This window comes from Labrus mixtus, chromosome 6 (assembly GCF_963584025.1).
Source record: "Labrus mixtus chromosome 6, fLabMix1.1, whole genome shotgun sequence".
Taxonomy (NCBI): domain Eukaryota; kingdom Metazoa; phylum Chordata; class Actinopteri; order Labriformes; family Labridae; genus Labrus; species Labrus mixtus.
In genome coordinates, this window is record NC_083617.1 from 30,675,482 (window position 1) to 30,698,321 (window position 22,840).

Genomic DNA, 22,840 nt, shown 5'->3' on the forward strand with positions numbered 1-22,840 from the left:
TATCAGTTTTACTATAAAGGGACATCCGGGCTCTTATTGTGAAGGGTCAATGGCCCAGCCCCCGGTGCTTTCTCCTTGTATTGTGCGGTTGTTTTGACGCAGCTGGTGCCGGTGAGTGTGAAGCGCTGACAGGACGCTGGTGGAGAGGAGCCGACGGCGCACGAAGCTCAGTGAGGTGTGTCTGCTTCAGCGAGCATAACACTGGATTACCATCTCAGTGAGGTAAGCATGTTTCTGCTCCGGATTACTGCATGTCTCTGTGCATCTTTCTTATTTACTGGACCTTTGTATTCTCATTCCATGACCACATTTGGTGGCGTTGGCACCACAACAGCTGGCCCATGATATATGACATGATGCAAAGCCAGCACCACTTAGTGTAACCTACGTCTTAGTGCAGACATAAAGTGTGAACTCAGCATTTCTTACCAAACATAAGTATGTTTACGAGTCAGCCAATTTCCTTTTGGTACCTCAGCAGAGAGGCGCAGTGGCTTTGGGACAGTTACTGCAGTACAGGCAGTTGCATACAGTGGCAATGCGTCCCGCCATGGGTGCCGCACTTTGAGACTGAATACCCGAGAGAGAAAAGCAAATGTTCCCAGGTCCAGTAATCAAATGCTGGCGACTTTGACCCAGCTGAATGTTATCCGATATTATTTTATAAAGACTAATGCATCCTTTGACATTGCTTGTGTCTCCAAGTTGGCAGGTAGTGTAATGCGGTTTATTAGCGGGTTGTCATTGTGAGTCATAGGAGGAGACTACAGGCTACTCCACATGCATACAATCAAGCTGTGACATCAGAAGCACGCACTTCATGGAATGGCTATCATGCGGCATGGGGGTGTGAGGACGACTTTAGTGAGTAGTATCTCTGTAAGTTATTCTGTCACATTGTGCTCTGGTTAGACTGTCATATCTTTTGATCAGAGGCTTTTAAGATGAAAATGACCTGAGTTATTTAATGTAAGAGGAGTAGGTTATTGTGGAGAGTTGTTCAGTTGTAAATAACACTCTTGTTTTAGAAGAATAGTGGAATATAGATTCTAATTTCAGTGAATCTTTGTAAACACCCTGAAACTCAGAAACTGTGTAAATGCACAGTTGTGCAATTATTGACACAGTGGGCCTGAATGTTGAACTTCATGTTTTAGTTCAACAAACAGGTCTGCCTGAGGCTACATAATGAACAGTATGTGTTGACTTACTGTGTTGACATGTAGATGATCAAATGGCCTACTTACATTTGTTTTACATTTTATTGTATCACGAAGCAAAACGGTATTTTCTTAACAATTTCCAAAGATCCAGGGTATTTATAACTTTAGACGTCCTTTTAGACAATTCAAATTCATCTGGCAAGCGTGCAGCATGAACTCCATATTAAGGAAAAAAAGTTATTCCTCCAAAACCCAGGAGATGTATACGTCTCTGCTGTACCTGCAGCACAGAGTAACGAGAACTTAAAACAGCCTTGATGAATAATTAACCCCAACACAAATAATTCATTCAACTGGTTCCAAGACAGAGGCACAGCACTAAGACACATTTTCTCAAAATATCTTGTGTTTTGTTGTGTGGACAGCACATTTTTAGAATATCACCCTCCTCATTGTTCGTGTGTGTGTGTGTGTGTGTGTGTGTGTGTGTGTGTGTGTGTGTGTGTGTGTGTGTGTGTGTGTGTGTGTGTGTGTGTGTGTGTGTGTGTGTGTGTGTGTGTGTGTGTGTGTGTGTGTGTGTGTGTGTGTGTGTGTGTGTGTGTTGAAGAATTGTTGTTGGGGTGGCTGTGGCTCGGTTGGTAGAGTCGTCGTCTCTCAACCGGAAGGTCAAGGGTTCAATCCCCAGCTGTGTCCGATGTGTCCTTGGGCAAGACACTTAACCCAGAAGTGCTCCATCTGCTTCAGTGGTGGTGTATGAATGGGATTACTTACTTCTGATGGATGATACTACATAGTGATCACTACCATCAATGTGTGAATGTGTATGCAGTGTAAAAGCGCTGTACAAGACCATTTGTTGTTTGTTTTGTCACTTTGTGATTTTTTTTTCTAATTCCTCTTGAAGGCACATCTTGTGTCCACTCTGCACACTGTGTTTTTGTAGCTTGACAAATGATAACCTGTTGAGTAAGGAAGGCACCTGTTTGTATGAACCCAGCATAGTTTTTAATATTTTATGAAACTTGTTCAGAGTCACATTACACAGATGCCCTAGATTTGAGAGCAGCAACCCTCAGAAACATGAATCTGTAAATTGAATTTAAAAGATTTGCCAAGTGGGTTGGTTTCCAGACCGGCTCTCTTGTTTTCCTATGATCATCCCCAGTTGCTTTGGAAAAATGACCCTTTATTTCAGATCATTTTAAATACCGGTAGTTACATTGTGTTCATTAAGGTACAAATACTACACAAGTTGTGACATTCAGGTTTACTTTCCTTGCCAAGATGTCTCTGGCAATTCAAAATAAAAAAAATTTTGTTCAGGATCCATGCATGCCAACAGCATAGGTAAGATTCATATTGAACTAACTACAGATAAGAGCCTTGTGTTGAATATCAGACTGCTCTGGATCAGGCAGCATGTTTCAGCCAGACACCAGGTTTCTGTTTTCACTCTGTTAATGTTACAACAAGTTGCTAAGCAACCCCCCCCCCCCCCCCCCCCCCCCCCCGCCTTCCCCATCTGCTGCCATTGGCTGAAGTGGATGGTGAAGTGTTGTGCTTTGGTTTCCCAAGGTCCATGGCACAAAGAACCCCCCCACCCCCACCCCTTCTTGGTTGCATGTAAACAAGGCAGTGAAAAGACAATCATGCTTAAGTGGATTTATGCAGCACACTGTCTCCCAACCAACACCTCTCCCCTGTGTTGTATGTTTGTTTGGAAAACAACAGCATCACATTGGTCAATGGCAGAAACGTTGATAATAGCCAGCGTGTGTTTTTCTAATTATCACACAAACCAAACCCAAATAACCAAGTGGCAGTGATATATATAATTATGAAACATATTAAACAATAATCCAAATCTTATTTCTACAAAGACTCCTCCAAAGCCAGGCTCTAATTGATGGAGCTGCCTGTATTTCTGTTGGCTGGGTGGTGGGTCAAACTAGGCAGGCATTCCTGAAATAGACAGATGATGGGAACCCGCTAGAGTCCGGCTGGACACACATTTCAAACAGGGATAACTTCATAGCACTTACAATTGCTGGATTATCACGTTGCTGTTTATATTCACGTTTAGCTGCCATATCCTATGACTCAATTATCAAGTAGGCCTAGCCCTGTCATATAGGCACTCAGAGAGTTATATAAGGGAACACACTCACAACATCCAATCCACTTTGGAGTCAAAACATCCAGCAGAGATAAGAAAACCCTGTCAGCACTCTCTCAGACTATGATTTCATTTGTCACATCAGCTCACCCATCGTGCAGCACGCCCTTTTTGTCTCAACCAGGAAAATCTCTTATGCCAAACCAAGCTTGAAATCAAGGCAGATCATTTCATAAATATTAGGCGTGTCTCTTCTTTTTATGTCAATACAATTTTTTTTCTATTATCACAAGACATTTTTTTTTATCTGATTGAGGATTCCTTGTGTAAATACCATAAGGTTAAAATGTTTAACCTTATGGTATTTACATCTTTTTCACTTTGCATCCTAAAAATGAAACTCTCTAAGCACTATAATACACCCCGGCCAAGTTACTTGAATAATCAGAGCAGGCCTGGAGCCCTAGCTGTGAAGATGTATCACCCCTGGCAAGCTGTCTGCTTAAAGACATTCTTATAACACTGGCTCTAAAAGCCTAGCAGGCACGTTATAAGCAGGCTGGCTTCCTATCACAGCATCTTTTACTGGCAGTTTGTCCATGCAGCCAACTGCTGTCCTGCCCAGGACCTTTGTATTTGCCATGCAGCCAAGTGTTCCCTGTCCTATAGGGATGTGGCGATAGTCACATCCAATGTCTCTCTTGGACATGTTTGCAGGTTGCAACCTCTTCAAGCATGAAAGGACACATCTTATATTCCCTTATGCGACATATCATTTGTTTAAGGTCTCAAATAAGGATTTTTATTCCTGATGTCCTCCAAAAAAAACTCCTCTTTCATACTCTTTCATATGAAAGGAAAACCACAGATTCACTACACACTGGTTAAATCTTCTTGTTTCTGTGATATAGGTTATACATACAGTAGGCTCAGTTATGGTCATTCCATAATCCAGATGAATGCATAATCCTGCTCAAAGACCAACGATGACTGCGGCCTATAAATTACATACATTTCCTTTTATGCTTTAGTTGTTTGAAATGAACTTCAAATAGCTGTAGAGGAATGTGTAGAATCCCATGCTGCTGTCTAGCATGGAAGCTGTTTATGGAAGAGAGTAAGGCGGTTGGAGGGATGGTGGGGGTCTATTCTCAATCAGGGGGGATAAGCTGCTGCTCTGGAGCAGCCCTTTCGAGCCATGTTTGGAGCTATTTTGTGGGATCCACAAGCAGTGCTGGATAGCTTCTCTCCCCTCTGCCGTTTGTTGACAAAGCAGAAGTCAAACAGTGTTACGTAACAGCCCCTTTCTGTCCTCCCTTCCAGCTGAGCATATGATGAGAGCTCTTTTGTATGAACTTACTTTAAGGCGACCTCAGACTCAACCATAGAGACCCACTGCATGAAATACAGTATAGTTCAACTTGGTACCAGCCTGCCTTTGTGTAGGCTTCACTGGGGGTCAGACAGTCTGGAGCTTGTTTCAGATTCATGTCTTTTTATGACATTAAATAAAATCACAAGATTTTCATAAACCATAAACAGGGCTACATACTGTACAGCAGACATCCTTTAGAAGCTTTCAGGGCTACAATTACAACATTTTAGTCTTTGGTCATTTTGGTATTAGCCTTCAGAACAATAAGTATTTTATGTTACATATAAAAAAGATTCATTTATTAAAAGAATTGCTATTAACAATATTTGATATCGGGGAACTGTTTTGAAGTGCGACATTTATTCTATTGGCTTTGTTCAAATTTATTTTTAATTTTATGATATAAAATTCTCACATATATTTTATATTATCATGAAAAGTAGCCACATTGTTCATCATGCTGAAAAAGTTATAAAGACCTTATGGAGGGTTGGGGGGCTCTGGTAGCCAAGTGGTTAATACGCATAGGTCATGTACAGAGACTGTAGTCCTGTTCGAATCCGACCTGTGGCTTCTTTCCTACATGTTCCCTGATGTTGACTCTATTCACTGTCCTGGTTCTAAATAAAGGCATTAGACGCCCAAAAATAAACCTTAAAAAAAGTGGATCCTGTCATCCTCTTTCTCTCATGGGCCGATCCTTAGGGAGCACTTGGGTATGGAAGAATTTGATGTGGTGCTCTGTCTGCACAGTTGTTGAGTGGGTGACACATTCCCAGATAGCATCTGGTGACAGGTCCATCTGGGAGTGCCTGTTGGCAAAAAGCAAACAGACCCCCTACATAGCATGGGTCAAGGTCAAAAATGGGACTGTCCCAAACAAGACCCTCAAAGCTCAGCCAGAAGTCTCAGGAGTCTTCAGACGGACATTGTGTACGTGGACTAAGGATTTGCTGTGCACTGCATGAGATTGGTAATGCACCTTACTACATCTTCAGTGATGCTTCAGGGTTATCATAGCCTTTTGAGAGTTGCTCATTTTTGGACATGTTTTTTTTTGGTTACACTAAGGCCATTGTGTTGTATTAATGTGTGAGTGAGTCCTGGTATTAGAAGTTGGAAAGGCTTCACTATATCCTGCTCTTGGGTAATCACATTTTTTTGGATTAGAGGTGAAAATATTTTGACCAGGATTTATTAGGTCTTTAGGTCTTGACACTTCACATTAAGGGAACAAATATTTTTTGTTTTCAATAGAAATATACAGGTCTTCTCTCAGAAAGAAAGAGAAAATCAGTAAACTGTGTAACTTGAATCCAGCTAATTTGATCCCCTAACAATTTAGGATTACTGCTTACTTAAATAATTTTCATTAACTGTGATGTAGTCCGATAAAGTTATAGTGACTTGATCATTTGTTAATGATAAGTGACAGATATGATACATCCTGCATTAACATCTTGCATTAAGAATGACTTTATTAATGATTTGTTCCCTTGAAATGTGTAAAGGTTAAGAACTGATGAGATAATGAGATCAAAGTAAGACCAATAACATCTGTGCTCAATAGAGAGGAGTATGTTTGATCCTAGTTCTGCTCTGGTTCTAATATCTGACATCAGATAACTAGTCATCAATTTACAAAAAAATGACATTATATAAAAATATCTGTTGAAAGAAATACATGAACTGCTCAATCTGATCTCACTTCTTCCTAGGTCATTGTTTTTGTGTCAGATATTTCCCATTTGTCAGGCGGATACATCTGAAAGCATTGAAGATTATAAGGAGTGATTGTTCATTTAAGTAAATTGCAGTTTTACTGGAGTTGGGCTGATGAGAAGTGTCTTCTCATTTCCTGTTTATCTTACGAAATCCTTACTGGCCATCGCAGAGCTCCAACGATGCTCTTCTTATTTTTCACAGGCTGAATGGATGGTATTCTTTGCCCGGCTCTGCTCTGTGGCATTTCTTCCTAAAAAGGCCCGGGGTGATCTATGCTCTCATCTGTTTATACAGCAAACTTAACACTGCAAGCCATCATCTTCCCATTATCTATCATATGTGAGAGGTTCTTTTTATTGTGTATTCACATCTCAGGATACAGCAGATGCAATGTTGAGTTTAAACATTTCTCAGAAAGAAATGTCCCATAATGTTATTTTTTTTTAATGAAAGAGATTGTGAAAATATGTAAACATGATTTGATACTCAGAGACAGCTCAGCTCAAAGATCAGGAGATGTTTAAAAGGTTATAGCTGTGTCCTCTTGGGACATGTTGGAATAACTCCCATTTTCCCCTCATCTATTTGGGCCTGTTTGCAGACTTTCCAGCTGGAACACAAATCCCTTTGCCGGTTCTGCAGGTTGCCTTATTTACCTCCCTGTGCAAACGTAGTGGACATAATACAACATAAACACAAAGTGGAACAGAGTTAAAGTTAAAAGCTGCTTCAATTTAACTAAGTCAATTTGAGATGCTTTTTGTTGTTTATCCATTATTCATAGCCTACAAAAATAGCTATTTTTATTTGCATAGTGTTTGTACATGTGCGGTTGAGTAATTGTTGAAGTGCCTTTCTGTGTGTGTCTCTATTTAGCCCTATCCTTTCCCTTTTAAATAAGGAGGTCTAAATCAATCGTGCAGCTCAATGGGAGCGTTTCACGACTACTTTTCTGGTGGCCTTGGTGTTGCTACAGCATGGTCCACTCATGCAGCTCAGATTAGCATATATTTGTTCTCACTTACACCCTCTCTTCGTGTCCTTAAAGAGGAACATTTCTGATTCATATCATTGGTTCAAGGCAGGTCAAATTTTTTCCCAAATCCAGTGGAAGAATTAGCAGCCAAATAAATCCTGTAATAAAGTTAAAAATAAAAATGAGTCTTCAGAATTGATGTTTGGAGTTTTTTACTTCAATTTGGCTTTTTATGTGTACTTTGTGGATGTGCACAAGACTTGTCAAGTGGAAATACTTTTTTTTTTTTTTTTTTTTTTTTTACAAATATTTATCACAGCAAAAATAAGGGCAGGAAACAAACCATCAACAAGCAAAAACATAAAGAAAGAAAATGAAAAAGTTAATTTAAAGAATTACATTTACAGAGAATTGTTTACTTTCCTTTTTTTTACAGTCTAAACATCAATTTATAACGGACCAAATGGATAACATTTCTAAAAAGATAATTATATAAATTTAATGTGTCTTGTGTATTTTTCAACTAGCTTCAAAATAACTGTTTCTTGACAATACTGTGTTATTGCATTTCTGTGTTTCTACTTCAGGGCTCTCCACAAGAGGGCAGCATAAGACCAAGCTCAACTCCCAGTAAGTGAATAAATAATCCTGTAAACCATATTCACAAAATCAGATGCTGAGGAGATACAAAGAAACACAAACACATTAATTTACAGCTTTTGTTGGTGCATAATGTGCAAGCATCTTAAAGTACATAGTACTTTTTTTTATTATTAATTGGGTGGGCATGCTTTCAGTTTGTATTTAAATGGTTTTAATATTTCTGTAACATTTCAGCCACCTAACAAATTGTTGTATTAGCATTGTGTGTGTATTTAATTAAGTACCATCAGGTCCTCGATCAGTCTGTGCCGTCAAGATCACTCCCTTGGCAACCATGAAAGGCTCTCCTGACCTGATTCCTGCTGCAGGTGATGTATCCGTGCTCTACAATTATTTTTCAAAGCCTAAATCAGTGAGATAATTGTTATTCACTTAGAAAGTGACTTGTAAGTGACTGCTCCACTTCAACCACTGGCAATTAGTTTTACAGAATCATGGGATATTAATATATTGGCCTGGTTTTGATGTTGCAGTTCTATTTTGAACATGGGGAGCAGGAGGTCGCTTTAAATAGGATTCCAGGTAGAAATAGATAATAAAGTTCATATCTATCTATTTAAATATCTGAAGCTGTAGTGACTTCCTGAGTAAACCAAATCAAACTGCATTGCATTTAAGCATGTGAAACTGGGGAAATGAGCCTGTTATTTTGAACATTTCTAGATTTGGACCCCAGCAGAGTGTGCAAAGGGAAAGGAATTGTGACTCTGAGGGCCACCCTTGTTCACATTGATGATGAGGGCCTCATCAGCGAAGAGCCAAATGTCATCACAACGACAAGTGAGTCAGAACGAATGCCACAGCTGTTCTAGCACTAGTTCCCACATGATGACAAAAAAGTTTAGAGGACAGTAATAGTTGCATGACCATGTTAATAGGAACAGCTCCCTGTAGAATGTGGACAGAGAATATGAACATTGCGTTCATGTTAAAAGCATTTCATCATCTTTCTTTACATGCCTTACAGTTCTGTTTGATGATAATAAGAATTGGCTTTTGAGGTCAGGTACATTATCAGATATAAGGAATATGACCCTAACTAAGTATCTCCTGATGTTGTGTGATGCATTCTGCGTAGCCTGGAACACTCCGAGTCATAATAAATGGTGTTAGCTCATATTTTCATTTGACCATCAAAGAGCGTTTTTGTTACAGCCTGCCCACATTGCTCTTTGGAAAAAGGCGCCTTGACTGTGGGCTCGTTTGTTACCAAGAGTACATTGGTGCTGGACTGGAGGTTGGCAAAGTCTTTGAGGGAGATGCATTAACTGTTGTAAAGCCTGAATATAAAGGCCATTGGAACAAATGGCCTTTGTTGATGACTCAGTAAGAGCTTTGTTCTGATGACAAAGTTCCCAGATTGTGGGAGAATCTTTTTTTTTCTTTTCTTGGGCATATTGGTATCTATGACCATGAACACCACCAAGGGATACATTCATGCCCTGCAGAATGAAATGGAAATAAATGTTGTCAGCATTTAGCTGATTTTTGGTTTGATATTTCAAGTTTATTGGAATACTGTACTTTTTGACTCGTCCTCAATGTTTTCTGTATATTTACTGAGAGAGTTGTGGACTCTTTATAGGCGGCTGGACACACCAGATTAATGGAGACAGCTCTAAAGCAGGATTGGCTGAAGGAGGCAGCCACACCACAGCGGATTTACCTCCTGTAAACAACAGTCAGTGCCAGGTACGTTTACTTCCATTTCCTTTTAACACAGGATCTTTGCTCAATTCTTTTTGTTTTTTACAATTTTGACAACAATGTGATCTCATTTATTTGTGGTCTGTGTTTGATTTCAGATTAATATGGGAATACTTGTATGTATTCTATGAAATTTACAGTGAAGTTTCTGTTACTTTCAGTCCAATTCAGCAGAAAGTGTAAAAGAAAACCAGTGTCCATCCTTCAGTGACATACCCCAGACAACCATATCAACATCCAGCTCTGTGTATCCCTGCACCAGTTCAGTTAACCCCACCATCGTTCTGCTGCAACACAACAGAGGTGAGTACACTTGTGAGCTGGTTGTGCGTGTCTCTGTGGCATTTTATTAGCCAAGATCCGTGGTACTCTGGTCTTATCTATGTCTTGTCTGTGATCAGCTGTTCCTGTCGTTTGGCCACCGAAAAACTGACTTACGCAACTAAAGTGAAAAAACAGTTTCTTTAGTATATGTGGACAATTTATTAAATGTCTTGAAAATGACCTTCCAAGATATATGAACATTTGAGAATATAAAGTAAGTACAAAGTAATAATTCTCCCTGTCTTGCTCAGTGCTTCACTAAAACCTTGCTTTCTCACTTTGACGTCATTAGTCACATTTCACTGTCCTACTTGTCTGTCTTTCTATTTCAACAGAGAAGCAAAAGCATTTCTCTCACTTTGAAGGTATGCACTTGGGTCTTGGTGACTTCCTACTGATATTTGCCATGTATTTATATTTTCCTTTTGTTCCTCTCCTGAACCATCTGTTATGGGTATTGAAAGGCCAACCTATCCTGTTTTCCTAAATGTTCATCCAGTTAATGAGTCATGTGTTCATGCCTGAGTGTGGTAAAGGATGTGAACAAACATATCCCGGGTCGAGAATATAGATAAATCCTCAGATATTTTTAGTCCAGTATCTACCTGCAGTTCACAAAGAAATAACTGCAGGTAGATACTGTCCCTGTATTTGACTCATTACAGAATGTATCCTATCTTTATAGCCTTCATTTAAAACACATAGTTGACCATGAGTGCCGGACTGAGATTTCTATGTTTTCCATTTTCTTCCACTTATTGGACAGCTGACACATCTCACTCCTTTTGAGGTGGTTGTCATATGCTGCAAATATTGTTAGTGCCAGGGAGTTGGTGTCAGAATATCAGAATTCTCCCTTCGTTTCCTCTACACCATTCTGTCACAGAGAAAATCATTAAAAACAAACTAATATTTGACATACAGGTTAATTAGTTTGATAGGCATAAGAAGTCTGATTTTTTTTTTAAATAATTTCTGGACCCAAAACAAAACTTATCCTCTCCAACACTCATAATCCAGAAGAAGTGTGCTTTGGTGTCTGTTCATACAGATTTAATGGCTGTCAATGGCTGTGCAGTAGTATGAAGCCTGCTGTCATAAGTCCGCAGGCCAACATTAACAGAAAAAGAAAAGGAACCAGAAGGCATCACCGTCTTTCTTATCTGCTCTCAGTCTGTCTGGAACGGCCTCTAAAGTAACTTGTGCATCCTTATGAGATGCCAAAAGGCCTTCACAAAACATTGGTATTTATTTGTATATCAGGTGTTGGAGTTGTGTATTGGAGGGCTGAGCAGAGAGACACTCATTTCTCTGTTGTACTGCTTTGTTTTGATTTATCATGCTCAGCCTGATTCACTTCCTCTCTATGTCATTCTACCTCAGCTGATCTTTCTGTTTTGCTCGGTGCAGGTTTAGGGTTAAAACATGATTGGAGATCTGCATTTTCATAAATTACTTTCCATTTCTATCACACATAAAAATAAACAAGATTCTATCATTTAAAAAGGACCTTAGTGTCAATGATTTTGACAACCATAGTCAGCAGTTGGTATCATTGAAATCCTTTATAGAAATGTATGAAGGAATATATTAACAAAAATAATCTCTACTTTTCTATATATTTTGCTGATAAAATGCATCTTTAAAAAGTATTTTCTATGAATGAATGTAAGGCAAAAGTTCCCATACATATATATCCATACAAGTGTGTATATTGTAGTTATTTTATAATAATTGATCTAACTTAATAATGAGGTAGAAAGTAAATCCTGTGATGTGAAGATGAATCGTCTGTTTAAATGTAAAATCACAACGTGCACAGTAACAATCACATGTCATACCTAAGCCTGACCTTTGCACCATTTCGCTAACCTAAAACATTTGAAGTGTTATTTGACATTCAAACTTGACATTTTGTGTGTCTAACGGTTTTCTGTTTTTTTTTCTCTTTATGTTTTTTCTTGATAGACCCATCACCAGAAAGGGACAAAAGTCCTGATCCTGGAAGAGACTCAGTCAGTCCAGTCCCTGATATGGACTGGAAGAGGCTGCGGCTGTCACTGCACTCTCCTGTCCTGAATCCTCTAAACAAGCCCGTTGTTCCTGTACGGGTCAGTAATAAATACTGTTCACTTTTACTGTTTTCTTGTTTTGTTTGTATAATAAGTGGGTCTCTTATGTCATATACAGTTTTAGAAGTTTTAGTATTAAATTCAGTAAATTAATTCACTTTATTACTACACATTTTACTAATACTGCTGATACTGATTTATATCAATTTAATGCAGTAAGCTTTTCCGACAGGAATTATTATCACCTGAAAACTCTTTCCTATGTGCCTGTAAGGCCAATCAGTGTTCAGTGTAAAGATATCAGGGTTCAGTATGAAGTATTGAAATTTGATCTCACAGAAAGTTCCCTTTGAACAAAACAGAACTTGCAATGTTTGCTTCAGAATGTTTTTTTTCTTAATAATTTGATGAATAGAATTTAGCTGAGTAGAGTAATGCTTGAACTAAAATGAAGAATATTTGCTATTTGATTGATTGATTCAGGTTGGAATTGATTCCAGGCCAATAGTAAAAATCTGTGATGGACCAATAGAGCACTCTAGCTGCAGAGCTAATCCGCTAAAGGGGTAATGATAAGAAGATCAAGGGGAGCATTAGGTTAAGTAATCGGGTACTCCTCCTAAAGGAGATTGTTTTCAGTTTGAAAATAAAGACAATTTACATTGCTGCTGCCAGAAAAAAAGATGATTAATGGATCAGCATGTCAGACAGTTTCTTCAGGCTCAAAGGAAAGATAGGACACTGAAAAACAGTTGGTTAGCTTCACAGTAATATAATAATAATAAAGTTTATTTATAAAGCACTTATCAAAACCAATGTCACAAAGTGCTTTACAGAAAAAAATCCCAACAGTCAAATACACAACAATAAAATCCTATTAAAAAAGCATGAAAAATAAAACAACAGCGCAGCAATCATCCAATGAACAGAGAAAAGAGAAACAACCGAGACAAAGATTGGCTAAAGTTAACAGTAAAACAAATCAAACATCATGGGTGAAACAAGGATTATAAGTGACTGAACCATAGCTAAAGTAACAGATTTCTTTCTGAAACTGAAAAGGTCTTTATCTCATGACTGACATACTCATTTTGATTTAACTTTCTAAAACATGGCTGCTTCAACAGCATGGAGCTGATCTATGACATCATCCTCAGTTTTTTGTATCAATTAACAATCTTCACCTCTTTATTTCAGAACACTGAAAAGTCCAAAGACTGGTACAAGACAATGTTCAAACAAATACACAGGATACCTGGTAAGAGAAAAGAACATCATGTTCTTTTCACATGTCATTTGTATCTGTTGGTGTCCAAACCATGTGTGTTTCTTTATGTGTTTGTATTTGATGTCACTATGTGCTCTGTCTCTTCATCACTGTGCTCAGAGCCTATTGAGGAAAACCCTTACCGTCCCACATACATTTTCCCTGAGAAAAAAGACAGTCAGATGAGATCAAAAGGTATCCAATGGCAGTGGCCTCACTCTTGTCGGCTTTATTAACCACATACTGGACCCTTTCTAAAACTTTAGCCGTGTTTAATCTGCCATACCTGATCCTGTAGCTGTCATGAATAAACTCATGATAACCAATAAATGTGAATTTGTCTGTTAAATGATTATTTCCTGCTTTACTCTCTCCCCTCGTATGTAACTTTTTTCCTTCCTTTGTTTCTTCTATTACGCCTCTGTGTTTGTGTTCCCTGCATATTGTTTTCACCTGTGCCCTAATTCCTTCTCCTGTCCCTGATTAGCCCCAGATTAGTCTTTTATCTAACCCGTTTCCCCTTGTTTTCAGTGCCAGTTTGTTTGATCAAGACTAAATACTCAGGGTGCAAACAGGTACAGGTGAGAGAATTAGGGCAAAGGTGAAAACAGTAAAAGCAGGACACATGATCACATCGGCTAGGAAGAGTAACAAGGATGTAAAGCTCCATATGAGGAAGAGAAATGTGACAAACACAAACGGGCACAACAGGTGAAAAAAGAGAGGAAAATCCTAAACATGGATTTATACATGACAGTAGAAAGTCAAACAAAATACTTTGATCAACCTTCAAGTTGCCCAAAGTGTTTGAAAAGCTTTCCCTTTTTTTTCTGATTGCTGTTCCATGTCATAGAGATGATATTTTCATTTGTGTTAGAAACACTTAAGGCTTTGTGCAGATTCCCTAATCCCACTCACTTTTGCTCATTTGGACTATTTTGAAGATCAGATTGCTTTTGGATTTCCTGGACCTTTTTGGTCAGGGAATTTTGACATGTCACTGTAGGAAAATAACAGGTTGTTAATGCTTTATTCAATTCAACTGATGGAATTTTGATGTCAGGGAGTTGTGCATGCTTGCTCGAACACTGCCAGGACTCAGTGAGACACCTTAATACAAAGGAGCCATTATCAGTGTTATCAGTAACAATGGTCCTTTTCCTACCATGACAAGTCAAAATGTCAGCTGTGAAAACAGATTTATTGTCTATACAAATACAGTTAAAGGCAAAAACAAAGCTTCGATCAATTCCAAAAAAACAACAAATGCAAGATACGATGGCAGGATTCAATTGCTGTATTATTTGACATTTCAGAAAAGTTTTGAAAAGCTCTGTCATATGTTTGGATTATCCTGAAATACCTCAAATTTCAAAAGAAATCTTACTTCAATAACAGATGTTGGTGCAATTTAAAAATTATCCATTATAGTAGCATGTGTTTTCAAGTGTAAATTTCCAGTTAGAATTTTTTTAATTGTTCCCTCTACTATAAAAATATTTTTTAATTTTCTTTTCTTTTCAACACACGCCATAAAATATAACCCAAAACATTATTTTAGAATAAATAGTACAGTAAAGAAATGTAAAACTGTAGTTCACGTTAAAGGCTTAATATGCGATTGTTAGATCCAGCAGATGTCGCTCTTGAGCACCAGCATGAAATCAAAACAACTCGCGGTGCATTGTTGTGTTAGCATGCTAATGCTAGCGATCTTTAGCATGCTCGTATCTTCGCACTGCATGTAAATTTACATGAAATGAGCGTGATCTAGAAACACAGTTAAGCAGTGAGTACAGTATGTTATTCTTCTTTTCTCTAGTCCCTCAATTAAACAACTTTTATACACGAGGGGAGGAGTCAGCCGGCCGTCCTGGCGATGTAAACAAAGTGAAGATAGGACTCTGAAAACTTTGAAAACATCACAGACAGTGGGACTCTGGTGTTACACCCATTGTAGACAGTCATGACTCACAGAGTTATTTTCAGAGGATATACTTGATTTCTATTACAATTAAGTGTGAAAAATCACATATAAAGCCTTTAACCGTAATTGTGAATGTAATTATGTATAAGTATATACTAAAAAGATTCTTTTTGAAAATGTAAAAAAAAGTGCAGAAAGGATCTATTAACCTTAAATAGTAATTTTCTCGCTTTTGATCCATTACTGTGTAAAAGTAAGGCTTCATATAAAACCAGTTCACTCAAACTGCAGCAGAACACCTAGATGCTCATTATAGTGGTCACCCTACCATCTTCAATATACAAGATTTTCTTTATTTCTTTACTTATTTTATTTGTAAAGTGACCATGTACAATATTAAACATAAATGTTGCCATTGCATTGTACCAGAGTTAGCTTAGAGCTAATTTACATCTGCAGTCCCTCGGCAGGTCAAATTTAAAAACATCACATAGTAATAATAGAACATCAATAAAAAAATATAGATAACAAACAAGCAGAGTATCCAGAGCAGTACACACACACACACACACACACACACACACACACACACACACACACACACACACACACACACACACACACACACACACACACACACACACACATTAAGCTAGCGGCTTGCATTAGGTGATACAACAAGAGGTAAAAAATAACGTCAGTAGTATTTTTGAAGTTTACATATATATTTTACCTGCCCTGGCCTTTAAGATGATCATTTATATTAAGCTCTTAACAGGTAGAGCTGAACAAACATGAATTTATATAAAGAACTTTGATACATTGATTTACATGTTTCCAAGGATAATGCACAAAGCCTAGTGTCTATAGAAGTCAGACTTACCAGACGTACTCATTGCCCTTTTTCTTTTCGCTTGATCATGTAAAACTGAATTCTTCAGACTGCTGATTTTTGAATATGCTATTATTATTCTTTTTTTTTTTTAATAAAAGAGTATTAGCAGTTTTTTCTGATGTAGTTTGCTACAGTGGCCACATGATGCCGCTGTAGTCCTGTTCTGTAGAGTCCTTCTGCCAGCCCACGACCTTCTAACTTGCTGCTGTGAACAAGCTTCATCCACCAGTGTTTTCAAGTTGGTTAAGGTTAGGTTTAGGCTCATGCTTAGGTTTTAAGGTCAGTCGGCCCTAAGGAAGGAGGAAAGATTTGTATGCAGCATTTACCAAAAGAATAACTTTTTTTTTCTTGTTGCACAACAAGACACCTTGACATGTTAACTTCCTTGTTATAATTCTGCAAATGTTGTCTTACAGAATTTTTTTTTTTTTTAAAGAGATCATTGTAGTTGTGACTGTTATGGCATTTTTACTCTGCATGTATTACTTATTCAGTGCCTCGATGCTCATCCATGCTTGGATCCCTTTTTGGCTCAGCAGTGCTTCCTGTAAAGTGCTTTGATTTGACAGACTTTGATTGTATTTGGTGACTCTATAATGCTTGGCTTAATGGAAGGGCCTTGTGAATTATTTAGATGTGTTCTATTTTCATTACCTTTAAAATGTAACAGAGTATAGATAGATTTATTTAACTGTAATTACTGATCATTGTTGTCTCTTTCAGATGATGGTCCCAGCCCCTATGGTTACTTAAAAGATGGTAGGATTTTTAAATCAGCTTTGCTTCAAGTACAGAAGTCAAGATTTACATGAAAAAATTGTGTATCATCCACAATTAGTATTGAGATTCATCCAAAATAAACACTCCCTTAATGCATGTTTTACACTTCAATGTAGGAAATATTTAAATGATGCATAAATGCAGTTAAGTATCAGGCTGTTAATGTCTGTCAATGTTTCTGTTTCTTTTTGTTGCAGTAAAATCCGTCCCACGCTCAAAAAGTGACATCGAAGTTGATTCAAGAGGCCGGTCGATGCCTGTGCCAACAAGATCCTCTTCCCTTAAACCTTCTGCCAAAAGGTCTGTCTATACTCCATCTGCTAAAAACCTTACAGTATGTAATTCCCTTTTAGATATATCTCAAAAAGAACAGCACTGTGCCAGTTTGCAAATGTAGAAAGGAGCTTTTTACAACTCAGACAACTACAGATTTCCTCATGAATAAATATGTTTTTCTGACAAGATTGTCTTATATTAACATGCAAGTTTCACAGATTATAAAACAGTAACGTGACAGTGACACTATGATATTAAGCTGCTTTTTGTGTCTCTGTTGAATAGATATTACTGGTCTTTATTTAAATTTCTAGTAAGTGTAGCTAAACATGACTGTGCACAACTGGACATAAGGATATTCCTTCTTTTGCTAATCTAAGGTTTTGTTCCTGATTGCTTCCACTACTGTGGCCTCTAGTGCCTCATCAGGAAGTGTTTAGATTCAGCCCTTTGACACATGTCAGCACTGACATGGGGTGATCTATGTTCAGAGAAATGAGCGATAGAGTGATGAAAGAGGACAGGTGAAGGGGGATAAACTGTTGCCCACTAGCTGCAGATGACATAAGGTGGATTGACCTTGCTTTTTACTCAGTGGTCATTGTATGAATGGATGCATCCCTAAAACCCAATTTTTAATCATATTGAATGATTTTAGAGACAACTTAGTGTTGGTTTTGTATTAAGAAATTCTTCCTGGAAATGCTGTGCTCTGTGTATTGTCACCAGGTCACATCTGGTTTACAAAAGGGAATAACCTAATAAGGGACGCGTAAATCCAATTGTATGTCAAACCATCGTTAGAGGAAGAGAGGGACAGGGCGACAGTTAGCAGGGATAATAAGGGCAGCCATCATGTTAAAAATGGAAAAAAAAAAAAAACATACCAGCTTATTCTGGTTGCCATGGAGACTTCTTGATGAAGATTGGCCCTCTTCCATCCTACACCCCACCCCTCCCTGATAAACTGCCTCTCCTCAGAAACGAGTGGGAGCCTCCAGATAAAAAGGTAGACACCAGGAGGTATCGCGCCGAGCCCAAGAGCATCTTTGAGTATGAGCCGGGGAAATCGTCTGTGCTGAAGCTGGAGAGAACGGTAAGCTAGCAGCCTGCCTGTTTGTCTGTTTTAATTGTGTCTCTCTCTCTCTCTCTTTTTCTCTCTCTCTCGTTCTATCTGTCCGTGTTTCTGTGTACATGTCGTGGAAGCTATTCCTCACTCCACTCGTCATCCACAACCTCAAACAACCACCATTTATGTACTGAAGCTTGCATGTGGCAGCTTTACTGACAGAAGATGATATACATGCTTCCTGAGTCAACGTGCATCGCCTTCCTTCAGGGTGTCTTGTTGCTGTGACAGATGATACTGTTGGGAAGAGGATATCATGATATCATGGCATCTCTTACCAGGAGAACCATTGTCTTCTTGTCTCTAATTTGAGGTTATTTTATTTGGCAAAATGTGCATGGTGAGAGAGGATCCCTGACACAAAACATGTATCCTTAGGGTTTTCTTGAAGAAGTGGCTGCTCTCTGCTCAACTTTTAACTCTAGCCATTAGCTGTATGTGCTAAATCAAGTGATACTGCATTTTTCAGTGTCTTAAGGGGAAAAGTTTTTTAATGATGAGCTCTGTTAGGTATTATATAATTAGCAGACACTGCCTAGATCCAGAGTGTTATATTCACCAAAGGAGAACACAAAGATTTCTTAGTTATCAAGATTTTTTCATCTTACATAAGAGGACATGGAGATGTTTATTACAGCAATAAAGTTGTTAATTGATCCTGTAATTACTGTTTTTCTGACGCTCAGTTACATCATGCTTTGAGGTGTTGTTAGCTGAGATCTGGCCTGATCCCAGTGACAATGAATACTCTCATTATAGAGAGTTGTCCCCAGTTCATCCTGGGGCTGTTGTAAAATAATGGACTCTGTTGTTTTCAATTACCAGCCCAGTTATAATGGACTGGTGCTCTTCATGATGTAGCTGTTTATTTTATATTTGAGGTCCACTGTGGTTCTTACCAACTTTGATCCTCCAAATACATACTTCTTAAAATTATTATTAAATTTTTTTCTAAAAGGGGTTTGGTTTTTGGTGGTCATCATTAGCCAATGATTTTTGATTGAATTAAAGGAAACCAACACATTAAAAGGCACTTTTTGGAGAAGACTTTCCCAATGGGCTAGGGTATGCTTTTTTAACACCCCCATCCAAAAATGTACATTGAAACATTTTTATTTGGCTGAAATGATTCCTCCCTTCCATACTCTAAAACTAGATCTCTTCCACAACCAACTGTATTTATGGAGAAGCATAATCATTTTCAAAAACATCTTCCTAAACTTATTATCTGTTTAAGAACAACAAATCCATATATATATATATATATATATATATATATATATCAGACAGTATTGCAACCTTTACACTTCAGGAATTAAATTTCTTTCTAAAGTAAGATGGGAAACTTGATACCAGCCCCGAATCTGTAATATTTAGTATTGGCTCCAGTGTCTACTTAGCTTAAATGCTGGCACAAAGATCAGACACTTAGTAGAACAGCTGAACTTGTGACAGCATTGGCTTGCCAGCAGATCTTATGTTCAATCACTTAAACCATCACTTTTTGTTGAATTTATCCAAAAATGTAAGTGTACAAAGAACCTTAAGTGGCTGGAAAAAAGACTTCCTGGACTCGAATCTAGCAACCTGCTGGTGACTACAACAGTATTTAGAGTTAAAACAGATGCAATTATTTAAATTTGGGATCCAGGGCCAGGCTAGCTGTTTCCCCGTAATAGACTTGATGCTAAGTTTAGCTATCAGTGGTAGCTTTACATTCATCGTACAGAGTGCTATACATCAAAGAGAACAGTTTAAGAATTTAAGATAATTGCTGGAATTTGGTGCAAACATTGGCTCAGCCAATAATGTCCCTTTTTGTGTATATTCTGTGCTGTCTGAATTGTTTTCTCTTTGTCTTTCCCTCCTTTTCTTGTTACCATGCCCTAGACTCAGGATGTAAGTCCAGAAGATGTAGATTTAGAGAATGAGCCTTGGTATAAATTCTTTTCAGAGATGGAGTTTGACAAAGCGGTAAGTGGTTGCTGTCTTTAAAGTGACAGCATATTGTATTTTAATGCATGTGATAACATTTATGTTAAAAAAAATGCTAAACAAAGTGTCTGTCTATAAAGACTACTCCAATTACTACGTCCGCTTTAGCTTGCAAAATTAGACTTTTTTTTATTGATCCCAGAGAGAATACGTTATGTGACTGCATGTGTGAGCATTACATAATGTGAACAAATTCACTTTCATGGATCCCTATTTTTCCATCACTACTTTTATTTTACTTTAAATGTATTATTTACAGCTACTGTCATATCTCGTCATCTCATATAATTGAAAAAGATACTTTAGCCAATACTGTCTGAAATGATCAGATAAGATCCATGTTTTTCCTTTCCAAAAGTAAATCTTTCGAGCAATGTTTTTGTTTCTGTAATGCTGATGGATTCCAATCAGCTAAAGAAAAACTGCCCAACCTCTAACATTAGCTGTGGCTTCCACCTTTTACATTTCAGAAATAATACTCAATGTGACTGATGTTTGCTCAATAGTAGAGTCGGTCGTCTCTCAACTGGAAGGTCGGGGTTCCTTGGGCAAGAAAGTTAACCCCAAATTGTCCTGCTGCTGTGTCAGTGGCGTGTTAATGTGTATGAATTGATTAATTAACACTGACTTTACAAAATAGCCTTTGTCATCAATATAATGTTATATGACAGCAACATGTCAACAAAGGCTGACATAATAGAGTGCAAATAAAATATACTCTTTTAAAGTGTTTGTGTTTTCAACTCAACATGCAAGAGGAATACTCGTTAATTTTGATGCGCAGCCTTCTATCTACCATACACTGAACCAAACGCTTGTACTGGGTGAATCATCCAGAAGTCACTTCTTAATTATCAAAATGTCAAAATAGGTTCAGGAATGTGGTGTGTAAATTCGAGTTGGATCAAATCCATGTCTTGGGGCTAGGTTGGTAAAAGTTAAGCATAGCCCTGGCTGTCCCCCAAACAGATGTTGGATATCCCCTATCTGTCAGGCAGAGCCACATCACCACACCCTGGATCACACAGTGAGGTCATGTCCTAGCATCAGGCAGACACAGGGGCAGAGTCTCCGGTTCCAGGTTAGTGTATATGTGGAGGAGGTTTAGCAGTGGAGGCGGCCCACTCTGTCTCATGGCAGCCTGGATGATTGCCAGATGAACTTGGCTTGATGACTGGCTCCTGTTTAATGTCAAAGTCACTTCTAAAGCTGCACCTGGTATGCGCAGCATTTGACCTTAAGGTCCAGCCAGACACACTGGCTCATAGGAGTTTGATTGACATGTTATTACTCACTTTGAGATAGGGTTGGAAGTATGCAAAAACAACAATGTTCAGGGGTAAAGAGAAGGCTCTCCTGGCTATTGTTCTGTTAGCTGTATTCTTTTAGATACATTTGTAATAGTTGCTGCAGAGTACCACAATCAATTATAGAATCAAGTATGATAATAAAAGTTGTTATTATTATTTTTATGATTATTATTATTATTTGAACAGTAAAGGTGACTTTGTTCACAAAGGATGTGAAAACAAACAGTAGAGCTCATGTTTTTGGATCAAACCCATTTAAATAGTTATCAATTACATTTTGAATTAATTCTATTTTTCCTACTTCCTGAGGCTGTCATGTCAAGTCATTACTCTTCACCTCATGTCAGCCATTGGACAAAGCAAGTCCTGTGTCCAATCACAGTAATGGTCATCTGTATAAATGTCAACAAGTTCTAAGTTGAAGGAGAGTCTGGAAACACATTGGGTGCTCCAGTTTAACAGAAGCTCATCCATATAGATAGCTAGCTGCAACTGAAATTCCGCACATAACTATGGTCAGGAAAAGCATTTAGACCCCCTTCAACCGACAGTGTGACTCCATCTGTTGAGCATATGCTGACGAGGGGGCTGTTGCCACACTGTATCAGCGCTGAGATACATCGAGCCTCCCCCTGCCACCTGACATATCTAAAGGAGGCAACTCTGTAAGCTCACCAGCTCATTGTCTTTCATATTTAACCTCTGTTATACACTTAACCTTTACCTTTAAGCATTAAGTGGAGATGAGAAGCACACAGCTATAGCCAGCCTTGTACACTGGGGGGCTGTTGGTTTTCATGAGTACATATCAACACAAATAAGTTGCTGGAAAGAATGAGATTCATGTTACCATGACCTACTCATGATTGCTATTTTAAATATGGATGCGGCACACAGGAGCCAGAGCTCTAAGTAACCGGGGGGTGGGGGGGGGTCACCTGTTAGGAAACATGTACAGAAAATTCTGCAGAAACATTGTCATCAGCGTTCCAGTGACTCACAAGGCCTTCATTCATGTCCATATACAGCTCTCCACATTTCACACCTTTACTGAACAGTCAGAGGACTTTAAGCGTCTCTCTTCTACACTCTCTAATAGTAGTGCATACGCTGAATATCAATTGCAATGTGGTATTAAGT

The 22,840-nt window shown here is 38.3% G+C and overlaps 1 protein-coding gene across 10 annotated transcripts in view; it reads left to right on the forward strand.

The window, feature by feature from the left end:
• The first annotated feature begins 90 nt into the window (after positions 1 to 90).
• The window catches only part of LOC132975986 (sorbin and SH3 domain-containing protein 1), a 39,378-nt gene continuing 16,628 nt past the window's right edge, over positions 91 to 22,840 (forward strand). For 5 of the 10 annotated variants that reach the window (XM_061040915.1, XM_061040922.1, XM_061040923.1 and 2 more), the window contains exons 1-13: positions 5,604 to 5,627; positions 7,943 to 7,985; positions 8,240 to 8,326; positions 8,682 to 8,798; positions 9,604 to 9,710; positions 9,887 to 10,028; positions 12,018 to 12,160; positions 13,319 to 13,379; positions 13,509 to 13,583; positions 16,934 to 16,969; positions 17,188 to 17,290; positions 18,248 to 18,362; positions 20,286 to 20,369. In XM_061040915.1, coding sequence (XP_060896898.1) covers positions 5,619 to 5,627; positions 7,943 to 7,985; positions 8,240 to 8,326; positions 8,682 to 8,798; positions 9,604 to 9,710; positions 9,887 to 10,028; positions 12,018 to 12,160; positions 13,319 to 13,379; positions 13,509 to 13,583; positions 16,934 to 16,969; positions 17,188 to 17,290; positions 18,248 to 18,362; positions 20,286 to 20,369 — 1,122 coding nt within the window. In that variant the 5' untranslated portion in view covers positions 5,604 to 5,618. Of the gene's footprint in view, positions 223 to 5,603; positions 5,628 to 7,942; positions 7,986 to 8,239; positions 8,327 to 8,681; positions 8,799 to 9,603; positions 9,711 to 9,886; positions 10,029 to 12,017; positions 12,161 to 13,318; positions 13,380 to 13,508; positions 13,584 to 16,933; positions 16,970 to 17,187; positions 17,291 to 18,247; positions 18,363 to 20,285; positions 20,370 to 22,840 lie in introns of those variants that run through there. The other 5 variants (XM_061040920.1, XM_061040921.1, XM_061040916.1 and 2 more) reach the window with 5 other exon arrangements.